This window comes from Sceloporus occidentalis, unplaced genomic scaffold (assembly GCF_023333645.1).
Source record: "Sceloporus occidentalis isolate IW3139 unplaced genomic scaffold, rSceOcc1.0.p SCAF_8, whole genome shotgun sequence".
NCBI classification, from domain to species: Eukaryota; Metazoa; Chordata; class Lepidosauria; order Squamata; family Phrynosomatidae; genus Sceloporus; species Sceloporus occidentalis.
In genome coordinates this window covers 36047481-36066465 of record NW_028316988.1, presented here as the reverse complement: position 1 = coordinate 36066465, position 18985 = coordinate 36047481, and the positions used below count along the sequence as shown (strand labels likewise).

Genomic DNA, 18985 nt, shown 5'->3' with positions numbered 1-18985 from the left:
CTAACTCCAGCAAATGTGGAGGGACCGCTGTGATGAGAAATAAATTCATTTGCTCTGAGAAATATTCATGTTGCAACTAAGGCTGCTGCACAACCACATGATAAAATTGTCTGCTTCAGGTGCCCCAATCATTTGGTGATTAGTATGCCACTTAACCTGGGCATGTTTGGGGTACCATTTGCTACTCCAGCCAAGGCAGCAAAATATCTCAGCATGGCCTTGCTTTCAGAGAAATGCAGGCTGATATCCAGTGCATGTTTTCATGGGAACAAGTCCCCATAAACTCAGCGGGTTATATTTCCTTGGAGACTAGTGGTTGGGAGTTTCCACATCAGTGGTGTGGAGTATCTGGGTTCTACTCTGAACTTTAAGGGAGCTATCTTTGGCACCATCTCCAAAAGAGGGACAACATGTTGGACAGAAGTTCCAAACTTTGGACTAAAATTCGTGGCAGATTTACTAATCCACTGACTTGGAAATCACTTGCTACTGTTCCTTCTGTGAATAATTATGCCCCAGTTTTACTTTGTTGGATGTCCTTAGAAGTAGGCTCTGTGTGTGTCTGTGTGTGACTGTTTTGGGGCCTCACAGAATTGGAAGCAACCTGTCTCCATCTCCTGGCTCACAATCCCTGGTCGATATAAAGCCTGCAGGGTTTGAGTCTAGGGCCATCATATCCTGTTCTCTTGAGCACTTTGTTACAGCAGCCAACTCTTGGTTCCTGGCAGGATTCCCTTTGCCATAAATTGGACCGGGGGTTTGGCAATCAATTTGCATCCATTTATTATTTTTAAGCCTCTCTTAAAAATAGCTCGGGGAACATAAGAACACTGGCATGGCAGGTTTTGTCCCATGGAGCTGCGATCAAAAATATTGTAGTTCCACGTCTCATAGTGCCATGCAAAGTACATCATCTGAGGCAACACTGCATTGTGCACTATTAACAGTATCATTTATTACAGGCCAGGCTTGCTTGATTGCCAATTTTGAGACCTATTTCACTTTGGTAGCTGGTGTGATGCATTATAGATACTAAAGTTCTAGCATTAGCATTTTAAATGACTTCTTCTCTGTCTATTTATTTAAAAATACATATTTGAGGGGTGTCAAAAACACACACACACACACTGTTGTTGTTGCATGCCTTCAGTTTGTTTCCGACTTACGACGACCCTAAGGAAAACCTACCATGGGTTTTTTTGGGCAAGTTTCTGCTAAAGTGGGTTTGCCATTGCCATCCTCTGAGATGGAGAAAGTGTGACTTACCAAGGGTCACCCAGTGGGTTTCATGACTGAGTGGGGATTTGAAACCTGTTCTCCCGAGTCATAGTCCAACTCTCAAACCATTGCATCACTCTATCTATCTATCTATCTATCTATCTATCTATCTATCTATCTATCTAATCTCATAGACCCTATGAACTTCTGGAGGATGTTGGAGGCTACAGAAGTGTCTCCAGAATCCACTTACCCGCACTGCTGGTCTTGAACCTTGTGATGGGAAGCAGTGCTTCTCAGACGTTTTGGACTTCAGCTCTCAAAATCTGTGATCATTGCCCAAGTTGGCTAGGGCATATAGGAATCAAAGTCCAAAACACCCAGAGAGCCACTGGTGTGGAAGATAATGTGTTGAGTTTGGACCAGGCAGAGATGGACTCATATTCCTTGCACACTGTAGGATTGGGGTCAAGTCCTTAGCCAACCTCATGGCGTTGTTGTGGAGATATACTAGAGGAATCCCATCTAGTGTGGCTTGGGCACCTTGAAGAAGGTGTGATGGAGACACGTGATAGTTGCTAGGTTCTAACGCATGAGTGAGATGATGGTACTGGATCATGTTCAGTCTTTCATGGCTACTGATGGTGTTGATTCTCTCTGTTCTCCCGTGAATGAGGTCATTATGTTTGATGCTGAATATATCTCAGCACATGTGGAAGTGGCTGGAAATTGGCTGATGATGTGCATTTTTATTATAGAAAGAGGCAGGTGCCAAAAAAAAAGTCCTTGACCTGCATCTGTATCAAGATCTTATCGATTATACTTTTTTTGGCTTTATATTGTGCAGAATAGCCATATCTGTGAAGGTGGTGGGACTGAACGAAGGGTCTCTCCTAAGGATGTCAAGATCCAGGTGGACACATCCAGGGAGCTCGGGTCGATCAGATAGCCTGGACCTAAACCGTATAGGCTGAGTAGATCTCTGGGTGACTTGTGGCTTCCAAAAGGACTTTTCCCAAGCTCTAGGCCAGCCCTACCATTAGGCCAAGTGGTACCAGTAGCAAAGAGCAGCAAGCTGATATGAGCTGCTCTGTGCCCCCTTAAAAATATCTTTCTGCCCGCCTGAGACAGAGGATGCTCTCCCATTGCCAGTTTTGAAGGAGAAGTCGATGGATGCCTGCCATTTTTGGGAGAAAGGGTTTCTGCTATTACCATTTCACACCTCTTTAAATTGCTAATATTGCAGTGATTTGGGTTTAATCCAGTCCATGAGTTTCCTTGAGCACTTGGATCTGCACTGGAACAGTTGTGCACAAAAACCCAAAGCAACCTGGCAAGTCTGAAAAGTTGGCAACTTTTGTGGCTGGGAGGCAACCACTACACTGACCTGCTAAGGTTCAAAAATGGAGTGGAAAATCTTTCTGTGGGAGACTGTGAGTTCTGATTTTACATGGAAAGGTAATACTGATATTTTCTCTCTCTCTTTCTCCATCTGTTTTTCCTCCTCTCTATAGGCATCATTCCCAGGCAACCTGCACCTTGTGATGGTCCTCCGCCCCACTGGATTTTTCCAACGCACTTTTACCGATATTGGATTTCGGTTTAGCCAGGAGGACTTCCTTCTCAAGCTGCCTGTATGACAACCTGTGGCATTAACTGCATGAATTGTAATGTCTTGTGTTGTGAAGCTTTACTTGTGGACTGTGAAACTCTCTACCCAAGGATGTTAGGCACTTTTGTGCTTCATCTGGGCAGACAAGAGTGATGTCCTATGTAGCCTTCAGTGTTTGAAAATGGTTGTCTTATAACTATTTGAAAATGGTATCTTAGGACTGTATCTAGACTGCTTTTAAAAGTTTCTAGAGTGCATTTTAGTATGTTTTAAAAATGTTTTCCCCCTTTGCATGCTAGATGGGTGGACTCTATTAAAGAGAGCATGGATATGGGCTTGCAGGAATTAAGCAGAGCAGTGGAGGATAGGGGTGGGTGGGTGGGTGGGTCTTGGAGATGTCTCATCCATAGAGTAGCCATAGGTCAAGAGCAAAACTATTTTAATTGTGTTTATTTGTTCATCTTTTTCCGAGCCCTTATGGGTTGGGAGGTGATGTATAGCTGACCCTTCTCATCCATGGAAATTTTGTTCCTGGCTCCCTCACAGATGGCCAAAACCATGCATGGTTGCAGCTCATATTATTCAGTGGCAGTGACATGCATGTGGATACATCAGCACGTCTGCATACATGCACCGCCATTTAATAATACGGGGTATGGCAATTGTTAGTCAGTCAGGTATGCAGATTGCCAGCCTGCTGATATGAAAGGTCCACTATAGAAATATATTAAATAAATAAATAACAGCCATCTGGGGCATTTGTCCTAGGGCTATTGGTTAATATTCGGAAATAATGTCCCCCCCCCCCCCCCCCCGTTTCAATAAATGCAAAGGAATTTTTCTCCATCTGTCAGCCTTTTTGTGAGGCTTCGATCAGTACTGAAGTTTGATACTACTTTAACAGTTGTGATTCTATCTTACAGAATCCTCTCATTTGTAGTTTTGGTAAGATACCAAACAAAGCTGCAGTTAGATAGAGTTTCTAGTGGCTTTATTTGGTATCTTACCAATCTTGCTAGGATTTCATAAGACAGAATCACAACCATTAAAGTAGTATCAAACTTCTATGCCTACAATGCAGACACATTCTTAGATAATGCTCTGCAAAGAAGACAGGGCATTAAATTAACTCGTATTTAAAAGATCAAGCAGGTATTTGCTTAAAGCAGAAGTGGAGCCTCTGTTGCCCACAGAATGTTATAGTGTATATCCTATCATCTGCGGTCAGTAGCCACATTGGCTGGGGCTGATGGGAGGTGGAGTCCAAGAACATCTGGGGAAAATGTGATCCCTGTGGAATCAGGTTTCAAGCCCTGTGGATAGTAAACCTCTATTTTCTCTGGTTATTCCCTTCTAGGTTGTAATGCTGAGTTCAGTCAGTGACTTACTTACGTACATCGACGAGAAGCAGCTGACGCCAGAATTCGGGGGCACCTTGGAATACAGCCATAGTGAATGGGTGATCTTCAGAACAGTATGTCCTTCTCCCATATGCTGTTAATATTATCTACAACTTAGCCTGCCGGATTCTGGGCTGTAAAAAAGAGAGATTGATAAGCCCGCCATCTGGTACATAATTTGAGTGGAGGAGGATTGGTTGCAGTAGGATGTTTAAAGACATTTAAGACTGTAAAGACATTTGTAAAGCAATGTCAGTGGCAGCTAGTGGTCTCCATGTGCATGGGCCAGTGAAGCCACACTGGGGATGCATCCACGTTGCAGAATCAATGCAGTTTGATACTGCTTTAACTGCCATGGCTCAATGCTATCGAATTCTGGGATCTGCAGTTTTGTGAGCTGTTTGGCTGTCAGAGAGTCTGGAGCCACAACAAACTACAGATCCCAGGATTCTGTATGATGGAGTCATGGCAGTTAAAACAGGGTCAAACTGCATTAATTCAGCAGCCAAGGTTTTAGTCAGAATTGAAAGGAACTCTCCTGGGTGCTAAACACAGTCCCGAAAAAGATCCAGCATTTTGCTCTTGGAAAGCTGCACAGTTTTCCATCCTCAGTGAAAATCAAGTGTGCTTTTTTCCCCAGATAGAGGAGCCCTTGCCCCTGCACTAAGCTAAATACCAAGCTGATGGATTCAAAACCTGTTTTTCCTTCCAGGCTATAGAAAGTTTTGCACTAACGGTGAAGGAAATTGCCCAGATGCTTCAGTCTTTTGGCATGGAACTGGCAGAAACGGAGTTGCCAGATGACACCTATTCAATCGAGCGCATCCTGGCCCTTCGGACAGAGAAATACTACCAGCTGAAAGTAAGTTTTCTCAGGTGCCTTACCTGATTTCAGGAGGGTTTGCATGCTTGGGCAAATTTGGGGGTTAGACCAAAAAAGCAGGGCCGAGCCAAAGAAAAATCCTAATTAGCCTTCCCCAACCTGATACCCTCCAGATAATGTGGGACTGCAATGCCCAGCATCCCCAACCAGGTTTATTTATTTGAAATATTTAGATCCTGTCTGTATCATAAGATCTCTCAGTCACTTACAGTAAAATCAGTTTAAACCCTTTAAAATTAGTTCAGTAATACAGTCAGCCCTCAACCTTTGCAGGAGTTAGGGGTGCAGGGACCATGCAAAAAATAGCAAAATGGCAAACTTGGGCCCATTAGTGTTCTCTCTATGCATTTCTAGGTCCTCCAGTGTGAATCTATGATCAACTTTCTGGATAGCCCTTGCGAAGAAATTGGATAACACTACAGCAATAAATGATGTATTAATGACATTGTATTAATCAGTGTTGCTTTGGTGCCTTTTGCAGGAAGATATTACAACAGTTACCAAAGAGGGAAACATGCTGCTGTGTAGTTTAGAGGAGCCTGAGACAGACGATGCTGATGGAGAGCAAACGCAGGAGAGATCTGGGGACTGGGAGACGGTCAACAGGTGAGAGAGTCATGCATTGTGCATTTGTGTGGTGATGAGAATATTGGTCATGTCTATTTAAATAATGCACAGGAAGGCATCATATTGGCAGTGGCTGCCAAGGGACAGTTACAAAGGCAGATGTGTCTGTACACCAGAGAGCCAAGACAGGCATGTGTCAAAAGGAGGCTTCTAAAGCAAAGTGGGTGCATTGTATTCCAAAGGACCAAGAAAGGCATGTGTTAAAAGCAGGCTTCTACAGCAAAGAACAAGCCATCACTTTGCATGTTCCTTCTAGGTCCTTCTCCTTTCATCCACAGGGAATTTTTGGAGGGTGGGTTGGTGGATTGGTAAATCTTTATAGAAGCGTGGTCAGGAGCATGGAAAAACACACACACACTTGTAAACTAAACTCTTGCTTTCTCTTGGGAAAAGATTGCTTGCCCAATTGTGTGAGATGGAAACCGCTTTTGATGGATTCTGGGAGAAGCATCAGCTGAAGATGGAGCAATATTTGCAGCTGTGGAAATTTGAGCAGCATTTCCAAGAGGTAAAATGAAGTGGACACTCCTCCAGCCTTCCTAAATTACTCCTTTGGTTGGATGGATATATATATATATATATATATATATATATATATATGTGTGTGTGTGTGTGTGTGTGTGTGATTGGAGATATGTGTGTGTATACACATACATATATGGATATCTATATATATATAGATATATATATATAGAGAGAGAGAGAGAATGAGAGAGATAGACACACACACACTGTTGTAATATTTAGTCAACCTGTACAGGAGCCTTAAGGCTGGCCTTTGAATAACATTGTGTCTCCTCCCTCCCTCCCTCCCTCCCCCTTTTTTCCCTTTCTTTAAATATTTTTCTCCTTTCAGCTCAGTAAAGCCATAGAATTTTTAACGGAGCAGCAAGGGGAGTTGCCTGACACTGGCGATAACATTTCTCAAGTAAAACAGAGGCTCTCAGACATGGATAACCTGGACAAAATGGCACAGGTGAGGCAACCTTCCATTCCACGGAAATGTGAAACTGATCTAAACTGTGCTGCAGAAATAATGCAGTTGGTTGCCACTTTAACTGCCATGGCTCAATGCTATGAAATTCTGGGTTTTGTATTTTTGTGAGATATTTAGCTCTTCCTGTCTGAGACCTCTGGTGCCGCAACAAACTACAAATCCCAGAATCCCATAACAGGGTGCCATGGCCATTAAAGAGGTGTTGAATCGCAGTGAAGATTGGATCGTAGATGGTCTGGTGGAATAATTCTTCCCCCCGCCAACCCTTTTGGCTTTTCTTTGAAAGGATGTGACTGGAAAGGCCCAGGTGGTCATCCTCCATGGTCATCAGCTGGCTGCTAACCACCACTATGCCCTCAACCTGATCTGCCAGCAATGTAATGAGTTGAGGCACCATTCGGACATCTTGCTGGAAGAGATCAAAAGGAAACGCAACCGGCTGCAGAAGACCTTAGACCTTCTCACCTCACTGCAGCAGGTAGATATCCAGAAGTTGAAATAAACTCAGTAGAATTAAAAGCATGTCCATGAAAAGATAGTCACCAGTAACCACTTGTGAGGAGACCTGAAAACGGTTGGCCATCACAATCCAGCTCATGGACGTGGATTGTACCAATGATTTGTTGTATGTTTCCAACAGGCTCTGGAGTGCTGTGATGAAGGTGCATATCTTCTAGCCAACCAACCAATGGATAAATGCCAGTCCCGGGAAGGTGCCCAGAATGCTCTCCAAGATATAGAGACGTTCCTTGAGAGCTCTTCGCCGCATTTAAATGCTGATCCCCAAGCCCTCTACTCTGACTTTGACCTCATTTTAACACCCGAACTCAAGGTAGGTCCACTGAAGACCAACCAAACTCATTGGCTACATAGCTGTATCCATTTAGTCTCCAAACACACTATACTCCAGTGCTTCAGAGAAGAGTCTAAGAGGTGACGGTGATGTTGTTCATTTACAGAGGTATCTTTTTGGACTCTGCAGGCCCGGATCCAGATGGTCCAGATCAAGCTGGAGAATGTGCGCAGCATGTTCGAGAACAGACAGGCTTGCTTCAAAAAGCTGGTGGACAAGCAAGTGCGCCCCGTGCAGCTCGTAGCCCCACGGCCGGAGAACCCACCTCGATCGAGATCACCATTGTTTTCTCCAAAACATGGTAACGTGCTTTTAAGTTATACCATCCAGAAAGGGTTGTGTGTGAGCCTTGGGGATGATCTTGGAAATGGTCTTTTGTGCTTGGAGGAAGGGGAGGGGAGCACCAGATATGGAAAACACCTGTTGTCTTGTTCCTGTGATGTCAACAACCCACTTTCATCCCTCCACTCCCTAGACCTGTTTTGCATGTGTGTTTGGAAATGCCTGGTTAACTCTTCTGAAATGACCAGTATTATTTGGATATCTACTTAAGATAGTATGAAAGTTATCCATTTTGCAGTTTGCATTTTTTTAAATTATTATTTGCCTCGCACCTTCAGCAAAGAGCTGCTTAAAGCTGGCTGCCTTGGAACAATTGTCTCTCAGCTCCAGATGGAAAGCTGGCAACTTTTTGCATGCTGCAATGCTGTTCCTTTGCTTCTCTCCTTGTGGTGCCAGCAGTCAAACTGTGAAACCTCAAATTATGCATGGTTTTCTGATGGTTCCAAATAGGGAAACCAGTAGGGTTGCCAAACTGAGAATCAGAGAGGGCTGCTGTACTTTTAATAGTTGCATAAAAAGGGACTTTCAGGTTACCTGGTTGCATGTCACCTGTTGAATTGTTACCTGGTTGCATGTCACCTGTTGAATTCCCTGTTCTGCACAACCATTAGAGAACCAGTGTGCCATAGTGATTTGAGTATTGGTCTGTGACTCTGGAGACCAGGGTTTGAATCCCAGTTGGGCCATGAAACCTACTGGATGACTTGGGCAAGTCATACACTCTCAACCTCAGGAAAAGGCATGAGCAAACTTCTAAACAAAGCTTACCAAGAAAACCATGAGAGATTCGTTTTAGGGTCACCATAAGTCAGAAACAATTTGAAGATACACAACAACAACAACAACAACAAATACATCCATGAAAAGTATAGGAGCCCTCTCTGATTCTGTCAACCCTGTCAACCCTGAAATTAGAGGCAGAACTTTGTTATGTCCCAGAGCAATGAAGCAATGAATTCCAAACAATTGAATTCCTTGCAACAAATTACATTTCTGTCGGCAATAAGAGCCCAACAGACTTACGTTTCAACAGCAACAGAATGAGCAGAGGCGAAGTTACTTTCTTGGCCCAATGAAGCTTTATTTCAAAAGCAACATAACGAAAGGAGTTGAAGTTACTTTATTGATTTAATAACGCTTTCCAGGTAATATTTATTAAAAATACTTACTTGTCAAATTAATTACTTGTCAAAAGTCCTTTAAAAACTTTAAAATCACTCACAAGGGTATATTTAGGAGATTTTCAACAGTATGTTTTCAACTTTTATGCCATTATCAATTCCAATTCCCTCCCCAAAACAGCATCGGCAATGAAAGAGTAAAAAACAACACGCACTCCACATTTAAAATGCTGCACTGAGTACAGACTGCAAATTCCTTTTTAAATACTGTACTGAGCCAAAGAAACAGCTTCTTTTTAAAACCTTTTTTTAACTCCCAAAGCTCTGGAACCAACTGAGGGACAAAAGAGGATATTTAAGGGGGTGCAGTTAAGACAAGGCTGGCTGACCACCTATCAAGGGAGCTAAAGCAGTGAATGCCATGCATCTAACAAGGGGTTGACTATATGGCCTTTTGAGGTACCTTCCCATTCTGTTCTTCTATGGTCCTCAATGCATGCAAAGAATGGGCTATATGCTGTTGAACCATGTTCCCTTCCCATCAAAATGGCCAGCAGATGTGACCCAGCAATCCTGCTCTCACGTCCTCTGCTGTGCCCTGTGTCTCCCCAGAAACTTGCTTTTTCCTTCCTCCTCTCCACACCCCATTCCCAGGCGCTTGCTTCTTTCATATAATGCTGAGTGACGTCAATAAGACCTGTGGAAATAGTAATTTTTATTTTTAACCGTCTTATTTTTGCAACAGCACCGTTTGAAGACGATGCCCCTTCTCTTCATATCTGTTTGCATTCCTCTGCATCAGTTTTTCTCCCTACATCTTTTGCCCATTGCTTCATCAAAGGTGCTTCTTCTATATACCTGATATTCAACACTATCCTTTAACCAAAAAAGGTCAATAAAACCTAAATACCTTTCTTCTATTTTTAAAGCCATAGCTGTGCAATAATACATTAAAATTAATTTTTTTTTAAAAAAAATATTGTATGTTGTGGTTGTATGTCTTGAAGTGACTCTAAGATGAAACTGTCATGTGGTTTTCATGGCATGTTTTCACATGAGGGTTGCCATTGCCACCCTCTGAGGCTGAGACAGTGTGACTTTCCCAAGGCCACCCAGTGCGTTTCCATGGCCAAGCTGGGATTCGAACCCCAGTCTCTCAGTGTCCAATGTTCAAATCATTATATCACACTGGCCCTTTAAAAAATACCCTGTATACAAACCATAAAACCTCTTCTGGTCAGGGTTTCTTAACACCCATTAACACAACTACACTTTTGTGAGTGCATAACTTCCGTGCTGATTTCAATATCTCTTTGGTGCCAGATAAAGCAACTTCCTCCAGCTTTCTAGTATCGCAACAGAGTTGGAAAATGTGCAACCCCTTGAATATTGTTGCACTGCATCTCCCATCATCATCACCCTTGGTTTTCTTGGTGGTGGCAGATGGGAATTCCAATCCAATGATACCCAGAGGACCATGTGTTCCTCCATCCTAATATAGTTGATGGCTTATATTTGTTTGTTTGTTGTGCTGTATTTCTGGAGAAATGCTGGCTTTTAAAATATATTATCCAGAGCATCAGGCAGGAAAAAAGCTAACAATTGGGACAGGTGGCAATGCATCCCATGAAGTGAGGGATGTCTTTATTTCAGGGTTTTGCAACAGAATTGGTAATATAGCCACAGTAACCCTGAAATCACACATTTGGGGTTTGGGTTTTTTGTGGGGACTGGTAGTGGGCTTCAGATATCCCGAAAGTGGGGTTCAGGGGATACATATGGCCCATGGACTATATGCAAACTACTCCTACTTTATAGGTTATTAGAACCTAATAGTAGAGTAGAGTACATTATAGTATAGGAAAATTCCAGATTTTGTTGATTTGATTTATGGATTTTCTTGGTGGGATAATTACTTTTTCTCCCTTTTAATCTTATTTTTCATTCGCAACTTACGTTGTAGTTATTCTATTTTCCTGCCTAACTATTATTTTTCTCTCCTTCTGAATGTTTAATTCCTAAGAAATCAAAACATTCATTTTAACACCACTATCCATAACTGCTTAACATGGATAGTTTAGCAAGGTTAAATATAGCTGTGTGTATGTATATGTATATGTATATATATATGTATACTTTCTTGGTATTTGTACAGAATATAACCTATCCATTGTGGTTCTTTTTATGTCCAAGGTGTAGATTTCAACTCCAGTTTGAAATTTTCATTCGATATCTCGCTGCCTGGGAAGAAAACGTCACGGAAATCTCAAAGCTCACGTAAGGTATGTAAGTAATAAATTGCAAATTACCAAATACATAAAGGACCTGCAATCATATATGACAATATAGTGTCATCTTGATTATCTATTGATAACTCATCCTATGTCCAAAGATCTCAGGGCATCAAGCAATAAAAATGGCCTGACTGATTGAAAATTATATATATAGGCTCAAATTATATTATATATGTTTAAAAAGGCACGATTAGAACCTGTACGTGGAAGATTTACGCTAGCCTGCAAAATTGGAGGTCATAAAAACTGGGTTTCTTTTAATGTACCTGCTGCATTTTGAGCCACTTTTTGACATGCGTGTTTAGGGGACTATGCACATAATACATTTCCTTTTTAAAGAATAATATTTCTTAAGCTGGCCTTCCTTTATGTCTCTTTCTAACACGTAGGGGTTTCTTTCCAGATTGAAGTCATGCACGATTATCAAGAGAAAAGGAATTCCTTGCAGTTTTGCATTTCAGAAAGCGAAGACAGTTTAGACATTTTGAAAAGGTATCCCCCCCGCTCCGGGTTTTGACTTTCTTGGGCTGTTTGGAAAGGGAAACCCTCTGACCATGCCAGTTTAATAAGGACAGTCCCAGGTAAACCTCCAACATCTCACTTTTTCATCTGTTTTTACAATGTCCCCAATTTCTCTCTTCTCCTCCTCCTTTCTCCCTTCATCCTCAGTTTACTACTGGTGTAAGCTGAGGATGATCTATCTATACTGTAGAAATAATGCAGTTTGACCCCACTTTAGTTGCCATGGCCCTATCCTGCAGAATTTTGGGATTTGTAGTTTCATGAGGCACCAGTACCCTTTGGCAGAGAAAGCTAAAAAGCTTGTGAAACTACAAATCCCAGGATTCCATATGATGGAGCTACAGCGGATTGCTGTCAGTGCCATGCCCAAATACTTTCCCTTCTTGTTAGAGAATCACTAAACATGTTTTTCTCTCCCCAATTCATTTTAGCCATGTGATAAATGAACTGATAGAAACGGAGAGGGTTTATGTGGAGGAGTTGTTCACCATTTTGATGGTGAGTTCTTTATTTCTTCCTTCCACCTCCCTCAAGTATATGTAGGATGCTTGTTTTATTTCTATGTCCCTCTTACTATTAATATTGTTAGTTAAGTGTTATACCTTGCCATTCCTTCTGTGAGCTTAAGGTGGTGTATAGGGCTCTCCTCTATCCCCATTTGGTTTTTTTGCAGCAACAATCTTGTAAGGTAGATCATCCTGAAAGAAGGTGGTTGGCTCAAGGTCAAACAAGGTGTATCCACACTGCAGAAATAAAGCAGTTTGACACCACTTTAGCTGCTGTGCCTTTAGGTGCTATGACCATTGCCAAGGGAATATCTAAAGTGGCCAGAATGGAGAATGCAAGAGATGGAGGATGAGCATGGCCACAGTTTCAGAACTTTGTATATATGTGTGTGTATCTGGCTACAAGGAGTGTTTATGTTTGCGACAGGCTTGGGGTGTCACAATGGACTCCCCGATGTGAGTCCAGTGTGTGTGCCTAGTGCTAAATGTGACAATCTCATGGGCAGGGCTACCGAGCTGAGATGGACAACCCCACCATGGCCTTTCTCCTGCCACCTCCCTTGCAGAACCGGAAAGATGTCCTCTTTGGGAATATGCCCGAGATTTACGATTTCCACAACAAGTAAGGTGCCACTCCGCTCCCAACTATTTCCCGTCGTTCCTCTTAGAAGTGACTTACCTATAAAGCCCTAAATGGCTTGGGCCCAGGATACCTTGAGGACCGCCTCTCCCCATATAATCCGCCCCGCACCCTCAGAACATCTGGGCAGCAGCTATTGAGGGTTCCAGGGGCCAGACTAGCCTCCACGTCTAGGAGGACTTTCACCATCTCGGCCCCAACCCTCTGGAATTCCTTGCCCATTGAGCTCCGCTCGGCCACCTCCCTGGCCCAGTTTAAAAAGGGGCTGAAGACCTTCCTGTTCAAATCAGCATTCCCTGATACAGGCCCCAATTAGTTCTTCCCTCCTCTATGTCAGCAGTGGCAAGCTGGCTAGAATGTTTTTAATGTAATTGTAATTGTTTTATTGTATTGTTATTTATGTATTTTATAATGCTGTACACCGCTCTGGTTATATAGAAGGGCGGTATATAAATAAAAATTTTATTTATTATTATTAAGGAAGTATAACCTGCTCTTTTCACACTTCCTCTTCTTCCTCTATATCTTCCAATTTCCAGGATTTTCCTCCACCTTCTGGAGAGTTGCCTGGAAGCTCCAGAGAAAGTTGGCTACTGCTTCTTGGAAAGGGTTAGTAGCCCCGTTGCTCCAGCTCTGTTGGCCAGTGTCTCCCATGTCAATGAAGTAGTAAATCGGCTCCAAATTTGAATTCCAATGTCTAAGGAACTGTCCTTATTTTGGGAACGAGGTTCAACACTTTGCATGCTGCACATTCAATGGTGACCATGGCTCTGATATCAGTGGGACAGTGACTCTGCTCTGGCTTTTACTCCAACTACGCAGGAGCTAAAAAGGAGCTGTGATCATGGTCACCTTTGCTTGCATCTTCTCTCAGTCCAGTGAAAGCTGAAGATAACAATCAAACTGCTATTGTTTCTATAGTTGTCTGATTTAAAGTAAATTATGCATGGCATTGTGTTGGATTGGATGGCCCTTGTGGTCTCTTCCAACTCTATCATTCCATAATTCTATGTGTTTAGAAACTAGGACACATAATATCATTATTACTATTATTACCATAAATGTTATTATTTTCATGCAGCGCGAGGATTTTCAGATGTATGAGAAGTACTGTCAGAATAAGCCGCGATCAGAATCATTGTGGAGGCAGTGTGCAGAAAGTGTCTTTTTCCAGGTATTTTTTTAAAACGTTAGGACATTAACTGGGAAGGTAATCTTTTTGAACATGTTTGTGGGTAGATTTTTATTTTTGCAAGAGATTTCGGAAATAGGCGTACGGCTGTTCAAAGGTGTATAGCTTATCCTAGAACACTGGAAAGCAATCTTGACTTACTGGGCTCCTTCTCCAAAATGTTTGCATAACCCTTGTAATACTTCTAGTTGTGCCTCATTTCTATGATTCTTGTAGTTCCTGAATTCTCTTTGGTGGGATCCAGAGAATACAAATACTTAGAAATCGGGAGCTGAAAGTGATTTAGGGACCTCAGCACCCTAGAAAACATGATCTTATGTGGTTTTCTTGGCAAAATTTGTTCATGGGGGGGTTACCTTTGTCTTCCTTTGAGGCTGAGAGAGTGTGCCTTGCCCAAACTCACCCAATGGGTTTCCATAACCAAGAAAGAATTTCAAATCTAGTCTCCCAGTGTCTTAGTCCAACTCTCAAACCACTCAAGGCATAATACATAGTGTTTTTCTCTTTCTGCTGTTGTAGGAATGCCAAAGAAAACTGGAACACAAGCTTGCCTTGGATTCCTATCTCCTCAAACCGGTGCAGCGATTAACCAAATATCAATTGCTCCTGAAGGTATTCTTGCTACTATGTAATGATATGGCAAGTATGGCGAGGGAGGAGATATGCTGTAGTTCTGCCTATTGGATCTTTGCGTTAGATCTTCTTGCTCCAAAATCTGCTAACTATTAAATCTACAGGAGCCCTGTCCTGTATTTAACTTGGTAACCATAGCATGGACCAATCCTGACTTTCCTATCTCTTGGTTTGCAGGAGCTGCTAAAATATAGCACAAGTTGCGAAGGTGTTCAGGAACTTCAAGAGGCCTTGGTAGCCATGCTGGACTTGCTGAAGTCAGTCAACGACTCCATGCATCAGATTTCGATCACCGGTTACGACGTAAGCATTTGTTCCTACAAGGGTGCATCTACATAATGCTGTTTGACACCTCTTTAAGTGCTGTAGCTCCACCCTATGGACTCCTGGGATTGGTAGTTTTACAAAGCCTTCTCTGCTAAAGAGTGTTGCTGGTGCCTCGAGAAAATTACAAATCCCAGGATTCTGTAGGATGGTGCCATGACAGTTATAGTGGTGTAAAACCGATCATTGCTATCGTGTAGTGCAGTGTTTCCCAAACTTTGGTCCTCCAGACGTTTTGGATTTTATCTCCCAGAATTCCTGATTGTTGGCCAAATGGGCTATGGCTTCTGGGAGTTGAAGTACAAAACATCTGGAGAACCAGAATATGAGAAACACTGGTGTAGAGGCACCCTGAGCCAGGAGTTGGCCTGGACAGATGCCATCGAGTGCAAATGAAAGAAGGTGGAATGGCAGCCAAACTTAATTTCAAATTTATTTGCTTGTTGGCTTGTAATCTTGACTTTTGTCCCCAAACTGGGACTCAAGGCAAGCTCACAAGAAGAGGACAAAGTGGTGATGGCCAGAAACTAAATAAATAGCTTTCTGCCTTTCTGCCAATGACAGGGGCTTTGAGTCCTACAGAAAGAAAGAAAGAAAGAACTGACCCTCTTTTGTTTTGCTGTGCCCAGGGGGACATCAGTGAGCTTGGCAAAGTGCTGATGCAAGGGTCCTTTAGCGTCTGGACAGGGCACCGGAAAGGCCCCACCAAGATGAAGGACTTGGCCCGGTTCAAACCAATGCAGCGGCATCTCTTCCTGTATGAGAAAGCCCTGGTCTTCTGCAAGAAAAGAGAAGACCATGGAGACGGATACGACAAAACCTCATCGTATAGCTTTAAGCACTTTCTTAAAGTAAGAGAAATCTTTGGGGAAACTATACATAAACACATGTATTATAATTACTTTAACATTATACAGTCGGCCCTTCTTATCCACGGATTTTTTTATCCACAGATTGAAAATATTCAAAAAAATTATAAATTCTAATAGCAAACCTTGATGTTCCATTTCATACAAGGGACACCATTTTGCTATGCCATTATATTTAATGGGATTTGGGCATCCACGGATTTTGTTATCCACGGCGGGGGGGGGGGGGGGGGGGGCTGAAACCAAACCCCAGCAGATTACAAAGATTCAATGTACGCATAACTTATATCTAACTAATATGTAACATACATATATAACATATATAACATATATAACATATATAATAAAATTACAACAAACAATGTTTCTTATTTTAAAAAACAACAACATAAAAACTGACTTCCTTCCTAGGTGATCATACCTTGAAATTATTATAGTGCACTGATCTCATTTCAAAGAATAGTTATTCGATTCTATTTTTAAGCAAATGGTCCTATTTTTATCTGTAATCATTGATAGAGTAAAACTTTATGAGCTCCTTTTCTTTTTTCCTTGAAAAAAGGTGGAAACCTTTTCATGAGCCCCATTTGCAGGAGAGAGGGGGCCAAAAAAAGAAAAGAAAAGAACACATGGACCAAAGACTTCCCTGGATAAAAAACTAAATATTGAAAAATATGGTTAACAATCATTTCATTTGGACAGTTCCTTGTTCCACGTCCCTGCAGCCCTATTTCCAGATTATGAGCCTAGATTGTATCTATTTATCCATAAAGTAATATGTGACAAGTCAACTTTTGGGGGGCGAGGGATGAGGGAAGACAGCTTTTGCAGAGGTAAAAGGGTCTCTTCTTGCGGTTTTTCTGCTTCTCATTTCCTTCAGAGACACCCATCTGTCCGTAGAGTTGGCTTCCGAAGCACTGCCGGCAAACCGCCGTTGCGGAAAGAAAATTTAATTGAACAAATGGCTTCTTGATTTCCCGAGGCCGTTTTCTTTAGACGGTGAAAGCCAAAAGAAAGAGGGAAAGAGAGAAACATTCAGGAACAGACGGTTCAGCCAGGTGGCCTCATTTATTTATTGTCTCTGGCCACCTGATCGCATTATTGTATGCACATGGAGAACAGAGGAGGTTGTACTCTCTATGAACAATAGGAACTGTAAACAGAACATCTATTTATACATGGCTCATTCATACTTATAAAGAGACTTGTTTAGCTTGCTTTTTAATCCATCCACCCAGGTCCCTAAGGACATTTGTTGTTGCATGCTTTGAAGTCATTTCTGACTTATGGTGACCCCAAGGCAATCCTATCATAGTATTTTCCGGAGCTGAGCTTGTGTGACTTGCCCAAGGGCACCCAGTGGGTTTCCATGGACAAGCAAGGAATCAAACCCTAGTTTCCAGAATCTTAGGATGTGGAAATTTCCTTCATTGTGGTCATTGCATTTTGAGCTTTTTGTTTCTGTTCTCAGATGAATGCAGTTGGCATCACGGAAAACGTGAAAGGAGACCATCGGAAGTTTGAGATCTGGTACAGCGGTCGAGAAGAGGTGTACGTTGTACAGGTTGGCTTACTCTTGAATGCCCTAAGAGCCAGTGAGATGTCTCATTTGAGCAGGGCCATATATCCATCCAGTTACACCAGTCTGTCTCAAACACAGACATGTAATTCTTTGCTCATTTCATTTTCATGAAGGAAGCAATGGATAATTTTAGCAGTTTTCTTCCTGGTAGGAGAAAACTTTTGAGGAACTGTACACTTTCCAAAGACTGCTCACAATGTAGACCGCAGTCTTGGAATTGTACATATTTGTATATGTACATTTCTTGATTCCAAAGGGGCCTCTAAACTACAGACACTTCTGTCTCCTGGCAGGCTCAAACTGTGGATCTGAAGATGGCTTGGCTTAATGAAATCCGAAAGATTCTGTTCAAACAGCAGGAACTTATCAAAGGTATGTTAGAGGTTCAATGTCAGGATGAGCCAAGAGCTTGGAAAAGGTGTGTTTTTGGACCACAACCAGTGGGCAGAAGGGGAGACCTTTTGCCCAAGTGGGCAAAAGGGGAGTGGGCCACTGTGACCTCTGGATCCCACTTTTCTGGCTTCTGAAGCCCTCCTTTAGTTCTCCAAACCAGGTCAAGTAAGCCTTGGTTAGAATACTTTAAACCTTCTACAGACCACATGAAAGCTTCTTCCATGATGCATCCAGGGACAATTTAATTATTTTTTAAATTTATTTATTAATTTTGCCCCACCATTTTTTATGATTTCTGTTTTGGTGGCCAAACTTATAGAGCTAATTTTATAAACATATGGTAGGAGCGGGGAGCTGGTAAGGCAGGCTTATCTGTTCTTCCCCTTTTGCATTTCATGCTTGCTCAAGAAGAGAGCAAGTCAGCCTTAGAGCACGGCAATGGCAAAGGCAAAACCTCTCTGAAGAAAATTGCCAAGAAATCTTTGGCGAGTTTATCATTTCATCATCAACATCATCATCATTGATCACAGCCAATCAGCTGTTACCAACTGGAGTTTCAAACCTTTAGCAATTCAGATTCTATCCAAGAATTTAGTAATCATGATAATATGGCATATTCCAAGCAATGTTCACCATCAATCATCACCATCATCAGAATAATTTCATTTGACATGTCTTTCACCAAAAAGAATGGCAAAATAACAACTTATTTTACTTCTTCCTCTGTTGTTTAAATGTCAAAATGATGGAATTCCACCAGTGTACCATTGCACAACTGTCCATTTTTAAAAAGAAAGGGCTAATAAACTGTTCCATCAAAACATATGGACCATGTAAAAGAGATTAAACTAATGCCATTTTGCATTGTACTCACAGTTGAGAAGCAGCCAACACCTTTCTGTACGGACCCAATCCAACTTTCTCCTCCGTTGAGCGAAGGGTAAGTCAGCAGGATCCAACACAACACAGAGAACCCT

General features: G+C 42.1%; 1 protein-coding gene across 4 annotated transcripts in view; it reads left to right on the top strand.

Moving 5' to 3' along the window:
* The window catches only part of LOC149308688 (proto-oncogene DBL-like), a 49010-nt gene that overhangs the window by 21152 nt on the left and 8873 nt on the right, over positions 1–18985 (top strand). For 2 of the 4 annotated variants that reach the window (XM_089536298.1, XM_089536300.1), the window contains 22 exons: positions 2733–2852; positions 4188–4304; positions 4943–5092; positions 5595–5719; positions 6134–6248; positions 6597–6716; positions 7024–7215; positions 7378–7569; positions 7720–7891; positions 9799–9894; positions 11247–11335; positions 11751–11839; positions 12301–12367; positions 12882–12997; positions 13555–13624; positions 14097–14189; positions 14727–14819; positions 15018–15143; positions 15794–16015; positions 17505–17597; positions 17909–17987; positions 18885–18948. In XM_089536298.1, the coding sequence (XP_089392424.1) occupies positions 2733–2852; positions 4188–4304; positions 4943–5092; positions 5595–5719; positions 6134–6248; positions 6597–6716; positions 7024–7215; positions 7378–7569; positions 7720–7891; positions 9799–9894; positions 11247–11335; positions 11751–11839; positions 12301–12367; positions 12882–12997; positions 13555–13624; positions 14097–14189; positions 14727–14819; positions 15018–15143; positions 15794–16015; positions 17505–17597; positions 17909–17987; positions 18885–18948 (2600 nt within the window). Of the gene's footprint in view, positions 1–2732; positions 2853–4187; positions 4305–4942; positions 5093–5594; positions 5720–6133; positions 6249–6596; positions 6717–7023; positions 7216–7377; positions 7570–7719; positions 7892–9798; positions 9895–11246; positions 11336–11750; positions 11840–12300; positions 12368–12881; positions 12998–13554; positions 13625–14096; positions 14190–14726; positions 14820–15017; positions 15144–15793; positions 16016–17504; positions 17598–17908; positions 17988–18884; positions 18949–18985 lie in introns of those variants that run through there. The other 2 variants (XR_016282179.1, XM_089536299.1) reach the window with 2 other exon arrangements.